At 43.6% G+C, this 11,807-nt stretch overlaps 1 protein-coding gene across 1 annotated transcript; it reads left to right on the top strand.

Moving 5' to 3' along the window:
- The first annotated feature begins 1,214 nt into the window (after positions 1–1,214).
- LOC131132688 (protocadherin-10-like) lies at positions 1,215–7,791 on the top strand. The gene is made up of 4 exons (XM_058078538.2): positions 1,215–3,895; positions 6,758–6,819; positions 6,896–7,008; positions 7,079–7,791. The coding sequence occupies exons 1-4, from the start codon at positions 1,367–1,369 to the stop codon at positions 7,348–7,350; spliced, it is 2,976 nt and encodes a 991-aa protein (XP_057934521.2). The 5' UTR covers positions 1,215–1,366; the 3' UTR covers positions 7,351–7,791.
- Positions 7,792–11,807: the final 4,016 nt, after the last annotated feature.

Here is an 11,807-nt window from a genome sequence, read left to right as displayed (position 1 = left end):
AGCCGAGGTAACTGTTTTTTTTTTTTTTTCGGGGGGTCGAGCATGCAGGGAGATGATGATAAACAGATCCAACTGCTCTGTTGAAGTGATAATACTCTTAAATGTTCACTCACAGACCGCCACGTTAGGCACGTTAACTTAATTGTGCCCTTTGTAAAAAAAAAAAAAAAATTGGAGAAATGATCATTTTCACTTTCAGTTGGCGCCTTCAGCGATAAGACCTCCCACACTCTAGCCGCTAACGGACCAACCCGGATGGAAACACCTCTCAGCGTACGCACCACAACAGTAGCTACATTTAGTCAAATGGGAGTATTCTTACCGTACACTGGACCACCACCAAAGAAGACGTAAGTTGAAATGTCAAGACTGAGATGGGAGGAGGGCAGGCCTACAGCGTATCTGGGCACGCCCATATAAGACAGCCCATGCATTGACGTCACAAAGCTCGGTGTTAGAAAAAACTCTCTGAAACACGAGAATTCAACGGGTTCAACACGATAATACAACATTCTAACAACATTTATAGGTCCGAAAAGTGGAAAAAGCATAATCGTTCCCCTTCTAATCCAATGTAAAGTAGTCAGTGTGCAGCTCAAAATAGCAGCATGCATCTGCTGTCCTCTCATACCCAAACAAACAACAAATAGTTGCTCTACATAACGATGTTCTTGAAGGTTGCCAGCACCGAGAAACTGACCAGGGTGGCTACAACCATAACGGCTAAAGCCAAAGCTGCGCCGACTGCAAGCGGTATGTAAGTTTAACATGATTACTTTGGTCAGTTAAATTTTCTCACAATGTTGACTTTGATTTAAATTCTGAGACAACAAATTGCTCAGAATTGCTCTAATGGATGGTCCAAAAACATCGGCGGAGCTACAGGGTGGCCGCGGCCACTCACCGGCCACCCCATTGGCCATCTAGACAATTCAGGTATCAACTTATTGCCACCCCTGTTTGAGTAATGGTCTCACCTTGATCACACTAATAAATATGTCTGGATCCGCCATGGCTCACAAGTGGCCCCCGGGCCTCACTTTGGACACCCCTAACTTAAAGCCTTGAGACTGTGGCATGAATTGGACTGGGTGCAATAAAGATTATCCAAGCAGATGTCCAATTGAACCAATGACACACACACACACAGTAATCTGTGATAGCCCACTTGAGCCCCCCCCCCACTCCCACTCCCTTTCCCTCTCTCCTTTCTCTCAGGCAGACAGGAGCTGCTTCAGTCCCACCAATGTCAAGTTTTATATATATATTTAGTTATTGTTCCCCCCGATCCCGCACCCCCCCTCACTGCACTGCGCGCCATCTACGAGCAGAGTCAAGTTTGGATGGGAGTTGAGACAGCCTCCAAATGGACAAACAGCGTGTGCAGCGACGAAAGGCGTGCGTAAAATGGCCCATAGTTTGTGTTTTCGTCTTCATCGTTTGCTTCTCGGACTCGGCTCGTGGTCAGATCCGCTACTCCATCCCAGAGGAGCTGGAACATGGCGCCTTTGTGGGGAACATAGCGGAGGACTTGGGTTTGGATTTGGATAAACTCTCGGCGCGCAGGTTCCGCATCGTTTCCGGCACGAGGAGGCAGTACGTGGAGGTGAATTTGGAAAATGGAGTTTTATTCGTCAACGAGAGGATAGACCGCGAGGAACTGTGCGAGCAGAGTTTGGGCTGTTCCTTCCACCTGCAGGTGGTCATAGAAAGTCCTCTGGAGCTGTACCGAGTGGAGGTGGAAATCGTGGACGTGAATGACAACTCTCCCGGCTTCCCGTGGACTGAATTTAATCTGGACATTTCGGAATCTGCGGCACCGGGGTCCCGCTTCCCGCTCGAAAGCGCGCAAGATTTGGACGTGGGTTCCAACGCGCTGCGCACGTACCTGCTGAGCGTCAACGAGCATTTCACTTTGGACATACAGACTCGAAGTGACGGCAGTAAATTCGCGGAACTCGTTCTCCGGAGCCCTTTGGACCGGGAGCAGCAGAGCGCGCACCAGATGGTTCTGACCGCGGTGGATGGGGGCTCTCCGGAGAGGTCCGGTACTGCGCAAATTGACATCACGGTCTTGGACGCGAACGACAACGCGCCCGTGTTCGACCAGACCTTCTACAGGGTGAGACTGGCTGAAAACGCACCCAAAGGCGCAGTGGTCATCAAGTTGAACGCGTCCGACTCGGACGAGGGCGCCAACGCTGACATCACCTACTCCTTCAGCGGGCACGCGCCCATCAAAGTGCGCCAGCTTTTCAGCGTGGACGCGCGCACCGGGGAAATCAAAGTGAAAGGGGTGATCGATTATGAAAAAGCAAGGATGCATGAGATTTACATCCAGGCCAAGGACAAAGGTCCCTCAGCTGTCGCGGTGCACTGCAAGGTGCTGGTGAACGTCTTGGATCGGAACGACAACCTCCCGGAGGTCATACTGACGTCAGTGTCTACACCTGTGCACGAGGACGCGCCCCCCGGCACCGTCATTGCTGTCATCAGCGTCACGGATAAGGACTCTGGGGAAAGCGGGAACGTGGATTGTGAGATCCCAAATCTGGTCCCGTTCCAGCTGCACTCCTCTTTTAAAAACTACTACACGCTGGTGACCAGTGATTTCCTGGACCGGGAGGGGGTGGCGGAGTATAACATCACACTGACGGCGAGAGATATGGGCTCTCCGCCTTTGTTCACCAGGAAAACCATTCTGGTTCAGGTGTCCGACGTGAACGATAACGCGCCCGCGTTTAAACAACCGTCTTATACCGTCTATTTGACGGAGAATAACGCGCCGGGGGCTTCCATTTGCTCTGTGGTAGCACAGGACCCGGATTTCGGACAAAATGCGTACCTCTCTTATTCAATACTCGATGACAACATCCAAGGCATGCCTGTCTCCACATACGTGTCCATCAATTCGGATAACGGGAATATTTACGCCCTACGATCGTTCGACCACGAACAGCTAAAATCCTTCCAAATCACGGTGCAAGCTCAAGACGCCGGATTCCCGCCTTTAAGCAGCAATGTTTCCGTGACCATATTTATTTTGGATCAAAACGACAACGCACCCGTTATCGTTTCGCCTCTGCCTCAAAATGGAACACCCCCAACTGAAGCAGTGCCGAGATACGTGGACGCCGGGTACCTGATCGGCAAAATAAGCGCGGTGGACGCGGACGGAGGTCAGAACTCGCGTCTTTTCTACCAAATGCTGCAAGCGACCGACCCTAGCTTGTTCAGCGTGGCTTTGTACACGGGGGAAATCAGGACAATCCGGCAGTTGGTGGAGAAAGACCCCACCAGGCAACGATTGGTCATACTGGTGAAGGACAATGGCCAACCGCCCCTCTCGGCCACAGTTTCCATCATCCTGTCAGTGGTTGACAGCCTGCCAGAATCCCAGCCCGATTCGGGTGACCTGTCACTGAGCCCCCATCACAGCTCCAACTTTAGCCTCTACTTAATCGTGTCCCTGGGCGCCATCTCCTTCACGTTCCTCGTGGCCATCATCGTCCTTGTTACAGTGAGGCGGTTGAAGGACAGAGCATCCGGCAGAGAGTCCAGCTTCCCCTCCGCCAACTTGTGCTCCTGCTGCTGGCGCTCGGGGTCACCCGGCGGCTCAGATATCTTCAAAAAGTCCAATTTGACCATCAGGATGTCTGCGGACTCCGCCGGCTGCGCGGAGGCCAACGGCGGCGCAGCGCTGCCGCAAGCGTACTGCTATAAAATGTGTCTGACTCCGGAATCGTCCAAAAGTGACTTTATGTTTCTCAAGCCCTGCAGCCCCGTGTTGTCGGCACGGCAGAATAACGCCAAGAGTACAGACTACCTGACTTCTGGCTGGAGCGCGCTGGACCGCAACGAGCTGGCCAACCGCAGGACATCGACTCCACCAGAGGTAAGTCCTTTAGTCCGGCGCCACTTCCAGCGGCACATTTTGCGGCTTCACTCCAAAATGTATGCTGGTTCATCATAGCATAAAGAAATCATATTTAAGCAAATGTTATGTCTTTTTCATATAAATTAAGCATTTTCAAGCATAAAAATGGCCAAATAAAATACAAATACAGGGAATAAATAAAAGGGAATTTCTACCAAGTAGGATTCCATATTAAGAAACTAAATATTTTTGTAGTTAGAGCATAGAAAACCGGTTTATGACTTTCTAAATGAGTTTTAACATTATGAGCTGTGGTGTCCATGTGTCAATTAGCATGAGAGGCGCCTTGAACGCCTTCTGGTTTGGTAATGGTAATGGTTTAATTTCATTTGAACATGCATCAGATTACAATTGAGTGCATCCCATAATCAGTTCACAGTTCCACATGCCCGAAAGGAGTAGGAAGAAGCAAAGCTTATTAAATCCTACCCCTCCATCTGGCACTTTTACAATCAGTAATTGTTACATTTGTTCACTTCCTGCTTTCCTAATATGGTTTAATAGTTTTTTTTAATTGTTTTTTATTTTATTTTGTCACGTACCGATGTAGGAGGTGATATGAGCATCCAATGCCATAATGGGTACCATAGTAAGTGTCAATATAGTGATATATATAGCACATCATGACTGGTTCAAGACTCTTCATCCTTGTATTTAGCAAACATCAACTGCTTGTATTGTTTCTTGAATTGGCTCATCGTTGTGCGATGTTTGCGTCTAACAAGCATGAAAGCTGTCCAAGCATCGCCTGCATGAATGTTATGATAGTGCAAGGTTTTATTTTTCATCAACATCATTTTTACATCGGTTCAGGGAACTTGTCACATGTTGTGTCATTGGGCCATTTATGGTGGCCCCCTCAAATGTACTGCTTGATGACCGTATACTGTATCTTAGGGGTGTACCATCATTTTTTTTAAATGCTCTAAGTAGATGAGCTTACATGTACGTCAACTTCTTTTGTGTTCACTTGAAAACATTCACTGTAAGAGAACGGACATGGTACCAAATAATTTGTGATGGGGGGGTTACCCATCAAGTATTCAAAAGACCTTATCAGCCAGCCCCCTGAAACGCCAGCGCCGTGGCGTTTGAAAACTGCAAAAGTTTGCCAGAGACCTCCAGAGCTGTACGCTGGCTGCTCAGAACATGTGTCCGAATACAGTGCACCTTTCTGGGCCACAGCAGGTGGCTCCTCCCCCTCTATACTCTGGTTCTCCTGACCTTGCAGCTTGGAGCATGAACCCACACACTTAAAACTACATTTTAAAAAGTAGATATTAAAGTTATTGTTATCATATCGGTTTCAGGAAGCATAAAGTTTGGCTTTGAGCAAAATGTTATCGTTTATCTCTAGTGTATATATATAAGAAATGCCAAATTCTACCTGGAGTGTGAGCTGCTAAATTTGCAACCACATTCATTATTCATTCCATTAGTCATTCCGTGCACTCCAAGTAATGTGATGCATCACACCGAGTCAATTTGTAGCTCATTACCTCATCATTATCTCGTTAGAGGTTCTTTTTTCCGACTCCTTCGGCATATATAGAGCAACTCGCAGGCAAATGTGAAATGTAAGCGCTTCTGTCACGGATGAGTATTCGATCGTGATTCGCGTATTTGTTAGGACCTTTCAGTCACAACATTGGGTACACTCGCGTAATATAATCATGGCTTTGACTTGCAAGAAATCTGAAAAATATTCCAGTCATCTCAAGGGAACAATTTGATTTGATGATGATGATGTTTTATCAGGGTTTCCGTAGCAGCAGCTTACGATATTCAAGCATCGTGTGACAGGTTGCGATCTTGCGATGTTAGCGCAAAAGTGTGCAGTATTTCCATAACGAGCCGCTATTTGACTTAAACCTGCATTTACTTTACTATCACCTCATACTTCGGTACATGACAAAAATAAATAAATACATTTTAAAAACTTGGAAAAAAAATTATATATATTATATTATATATTATATAAATATTAGGAAAGCAGGAAGTGAACAAATGTAACAGTTACTGATTGTAAAAGTACCAGATGGAGGGGTAGGATTTAATAAGCTTTGCTTCTTCCTACTCCTTTTGGACATGTGGAACTGTGAACTGATTATGTGATGCACTCAATTGTAATCTGATGCATGTTCAAATGAAATAAAACCATTACCATTACCATTACCATTACCATTACCATTACTTAGATGTCAGTTTTAGGGTGGAGGTCTCCAAAGTGCAGCCCGGGCGCCATTTGTGGCCTGATGCTTCAGTTTTAATTATCCTGTGGCACATTGTAAAAACTGAATTTTATTGAAAGACAGCAAAAATGGGGAAAATATGGCAAAAAGACAAAATGGAAAGAGAAAAACATGAAATTCCATGACTAATGTACAGTCTATAGACACACACTGTAATACGGTATGTAAGTATATATACTATAATATGTAATATTTTCAAATGTAATTTTATAAATTATTTTCATAAATACATAAGCTATTGATTGTTTGTAATGTTATTAAATATTGAAATATATGTCATGAGGGTGGGAGGATGGAACCTGCATCCAAACCTGCAGTAGCAGCAGCTGTAGCATTACACTAGCCAGGACCGCAAGGAAAGGGGCTGAATTCTGCCATTTTATTTGTTTCTATGATTGTGGCAACATTTGCCTAGTATGCGGCCCCCATGACTCGGAACGTTGGCCTGCGCAGCCTGTGAGCTGTCAGCATAACAAAAGGAGAAAAGGGCACCCCGGTCGAGCAGAAAACACATTTGCTGCACTCCAGCAAGTTATTGATTTACGTGTGCTGTGCTTCAACCATGCAGCTGAAGTATTCCAGCAAGGACTGGACCTGGGCCAAAAATCAACGCAATTCGGCATACAAGAGGTGAATATTTCTGAATATTATGGCACGTCTTGCAAATGTAGGAGCACGTACTTACGCTGTGTGTCTCCCTCTTCAGGTACAGTTCAGGAAACATGGAGGGGACTCTGTCACGTCCTCAGCAGTACGACGCCGATGCTTATTTCTGCTCTGTGGCACCACAGTACTGGACCTGGGGCAACCATATGAGCGGTAACGTTTGTTCAGACAGTCCGGAAATGCAGAAGAAGCAGGACGCTAAATCATGAATTGGTGTTTGCAGAGTGCAAGATGTCTCTTCAAGAGGAAAGCCATCCCAGCTTGGCGTGGACGCCAAAGTACGCCCAGCCCCAGTCTGAGGCAGCGGACTACCAGCACAACGTGTACATTCCTGGCACCACGTCGGGTTACAGCACGCTCAAGCTGGCGCCGAGAGGTGACTTGGATGTGTATAACACCTTCTCCACGTTTGGCAAGAAGAAGAAATTCATCTCCAACTATGAAGCGTCTTTGGACAAAGATGACGGGCTCATTAGCAATGCTATTTTCAAATGAGGCATCATCAATTGTGCTTATCAGAAAACATTTATGCTGAGGTTATGCTATGGAAACAGGATGCCATAACCGCACAGCATATGCCCAAATGTATTGAAATGATGGTCGTTATGGGCTTGTAATGAATGCAAGCATCAAACGTCAATACGATGCTCAACATCTCATAAAAGGTCATTGGGTCAACCTGGGGGGTCCGAAGTCTATGTACGGCCAACGTACATCCACTTGATTAACCAATCATGTAAAGAAAAAAGTTGTTAATGAGAAAAAGTTGCAATTTTACAAGAATAAGGAAATATGAGGAAAATATTATTAATATATATAAAATCATTTTAGTGGCATAAAATTCATTTTAGGATCAGAGATTTTAAATATTTTTAAAAATACCCTTTTTTTCTTTTATGAAAAACTACTGTACATTTTTGGAAAATTAGCCTGGGAAAAAAGATAATATTATTATAATAATTATTATAATAATAATAATTTTTATTAACTATATATTATAATTCTAATATATAATTATATTACAATTACAATAGTTATTAATAATTATAATATTGAAAAATATAATAATAATAATAAATAGTAAAAATATTATAATACAATTAAAATAATATAAAAATAACATAATTATTATTATAATAATTATTAATAATAATTATTCTAATTATAATATAATTATATATTATAAGTATAATATAGTTAATATAATATAACTATATATATGTAGTTAATAATAATAATTAACTATTATTAGTTAATAATAGTTAATAATTATTATTATTATTATAAATATTATAATAATATTATCTTTTCTTCACATAACGTTTCTTGAAATCTGTATAACCTCTGAGCATATCTTTACAAAATATATGTAGAATTGGTACAGTTGCATCCTTTCATTTTCCACAATGTGGCCCAGCCTGGCAAACGTTGGGACGCTCCTGCTGTCTACCAAGTCGCTCCGATAGAAACCGTAGGTCTTCCTTGCACATTACTGATGCTTTTCGTGTCATACCGAAGTATCACTAAAAGCAGTTCTGTTTTTACACGAGTCCTTATCCGTTGTAGAGCATCCAGCTTGTGCCGTGATCTCCTGTTATCCATGATGCATCTGTTCCAGTAGCACACTGATAGAAGTCATTTGTATAAAGTCTGTGTACAGTATATATTGTATAAATAAAGTCCACCTTTGACCCTATAATGTTGGCTTTTGGGGCTACAACAGCGCAAGAAAGGCCAGTATTTATGTAACAGTTGGGATGTGGTGACCATATGTGATGCAAAGAATCACAATTCAGGATTATAAAATTGCCTTGAAGTTGATATACGTTGATATATAGTTTATATAGTTTGATATATAGTAAATCCAAAAAATAGATGCCATTTTTGTATATCCACTAGAGGGTGAACGTTCCTCACACAGAGGGGACATTTTGTGCTTTGTTTTGGAATCCAGGTCAGTCAATTGAATTGTCTGAAAAGCGTCCTCTCGTTCGGCATTGCATTCTGTCATTTGACAGGATTTCAAAGCAAAAAGCAAAAGAAGCCAATTCACATTGTCACATTATTCTACATTTTGACAGTCATCCAACAATAATATAATATAATATAATATAATATAATATAATATAATATAATATAATATAATATAATATAATATAATATAATATAATATAATATAATATAATATAATATAATATAATATAATATAATATAATATAATATAATATAATGTATAATATGTAATGTAATGTAATGTAATGTAATGTAATGAACGACCGTGAGTTGTTTGATTTTTTTTTTTACTCTTTTTCTTTGCAGCCTGCCAGGAAGTGTGAAACCTCAAAAAAAATTATAAATTATATAAATTACCACGTGTTTTAGACAAAGTACGGCAATACGACACACACACACACAGTTTGTAGATATCCCACCGTTTTAATCTCTGGCTGAGGAGCAACTAACTCCTGAGGAGGGCTGAGGAGCGGTCCAACTGAGACAAACTGGTGCCTGACTAGTCTCCATCCTGGTCTTTCCATCCTAGTCCCTCCATCCTGGCCTCTTCATCTTAGTCCCTTCATCCTAGTCTCTCCACCCTGGCCTCCATCCTGGCCTCCATCCTGGCCTCTCCATCATAGTCTCTCCATTCTAGTCTCTCCATCCTGGTCTCTCCATCCTGGCCTCTCCATCATAGTCTCTCCATCCTGGCCTCTTCATCTTAGTCCCTCCATCCTGGTCTCTCCATCCTGGCCTCTCCATCATAGTCTCTCCATCCTGGTCTCTCCATCCTGGCCTCTTCATCTTAGTCCCTCCATCCTGGTCTCTCCATCCTATCCCTCCATCCTGGTCTCTCCATCCTGGCATCTCCATCATAGTCTCTCCATCCTGGCCTCTTCATCTTAGTCCCTCCATCCTGGTCCCTCCATCCTGGTCTCTCCATCATAGTCTCTCCATTCTAGTCTCTCCGTCCTGGCCTCTTCATCCTGGCCTCTCCATCTTAGTCCCTCCTTCCTGGTCTCTCCATCCTGGCCTCTCATCCTGGCCTCTCCATCTTAGTCCTTCCATCCTGGTCTCTCCATCCTGGTCCCTCCACCCTGGTCCCTCCATCCTGGTCTCTCCACCCTGGCCTCTCCATCTTAGTCCCTCCATCCTGGTCTCTCCATCCTGGCCTCTCATCCTGGCCTCTCCATCTTAGTCCCTCCATCCTGGTCCCTCCATCCTGGCCTCTTCATCCTGGCCTCTCCATCTTAGTCCCTCCATCCTGGTCTCTCCATCCTGGCCTCTCCATCTTAGTCCCTCCTTCCTGGTCTCTCCATCCTGGCCTCTCCATCTTAGTCCCTCCTTCCTGGTCTCTCCATCCTGGGCTCTCCATCTTAGTCCCTCCTTCCTGGTCTCTCCATCCTGGCCTCTCATCCTGGCCTCTCCATCTTAGTCCCTCCATCCTGGTCTCTCCACCCTGGCCTGTCCATCTTAGTCCCTCCATCCTGGTCCCTCCATCCTGGCCTCTCATCCTGTCCTCTCTGACAGAAGTCGTAAAAGACAGCGAAACAGAGGTCCTTTTTTGTCGGCTGTGTTGGCAGCTAATCGCTATAATCGATTTCTCCAGTGCATTTCAATCGCTTGCATCTACTCCTGTTTGAACTCAAGTGTAAACTGTCCTCTCTTAGAATGATGATTACATCGTTTTTTTAAACCAATAAAGTGGTTTATAACGTGCTTTGATGTCAGAAGGCAAGGTGACAAGCAGATATTCAAGAATGTCAGATGTGAATTAGGATTCAATATTAATAGACAAAATATTTTCAAAGTTAGAGCATAGAAATCCGTTTCTGACCAAGTAGGAGTTTTAACATTATTAGAGGACATGAAGTAACACCCCAACTGTCACTTTGTCCCTGCTATTGTTTACATTATATCTCAGCCATGGGGGGGGCAAAGGGAAGGTCTCTTTGTTGGTCTTGTTGGTCTTCTGGTTTTTGTGGCAGGCAGCCTGGTACCCTTGATGATCTTCTGGTCCCATTGGTGGGTGTCCTGGTTCCCTTGATGGGTGCTTTGGTTCCCTTGGTGTGTCTCCTGGTCCACTTGACGGTTTACTAGACCATTTTGTCCGATCTCTTGAACTTTTTCCAGGTCTTTTTGGTCCCTATCGTAGGTCTCCTGAAACACTTTGGGTCCAGAATTGAGGACGATCAACATCCTTTCACCAAGATGATGCTGCTTCGTTTCATCCTTCTGCTCGTAGGAATGTTCTGGCGTGCCGGTAAGAACAAAGGCCAGATCAATCAATCCTTTACTGAGGTTTGGGACGTGTAGCTGTTATGTAATTATCTTATTTGTCACTTTCACTGTTTTTGTACTGCTTCATGCTTTATGTTGGTCCATGGACCACACCTGTTTTTTATGACTGACTCTATATTAGCATCATCCCATCATTAAATATGCCTTTTCATGGTATCATTCCAAAAATACATCAAATATGAATATCATTCACTTAAGTGCCTGACTGTATTGTAATAAAATTAGTCATTTATTCATTGTTATTTTTGGATTATATAGTTATATTTTTCGGTTTAATAAAACTATTACATATCAACATTTTTAAAATGACAAATTTAAAGGAAATGTTGCCCATGAAAAAGGGCTAACAGTCCATTGACATAATGTGACCTGCATAATAACCAAGCGACAGCACATCTTTACACCGAAGAACTATAAAAAGGCATAGTGACACCTCACCACACCGCAATGTCTAGCTACTAGCCAGCTGTCAACTAGCACCATCACAAAGTAATATAATAGCATGACCTTGGGGTTTTTGGTGTGAGCGACGCTGGGCGATGAACATGGTAATATGTTCCATCAATGTCTTCTAGCCAAGCCAATACTTGGTCAGCTTCTGGTCCTGGGATCCTTCTGCTTGGCCACGGGTAAAAAATGACCAGCAGGTTTGGTAC

Source organism: Doryrhamphus excisus, linkage group LG1 (genome assembly GCF_037039965.1).
Source record: "Doryrhamphus excisus strain RoL-2023G ecotype Guam linkage group LG1, RoL_Dexc_Guam_v1.1, whole genome shotgun sequence".
NCBI lineage: Eukaryota > Metazoa > Chordata > Actinopteri > Syngnathiformes > Syngnathidae > Doryrhamphus > Doryrhamphus excisus.
Note: the sequence above shows the minus strand (reverse complement) of the source record. Positions and strands in the feature narration are given on the sequence as shown.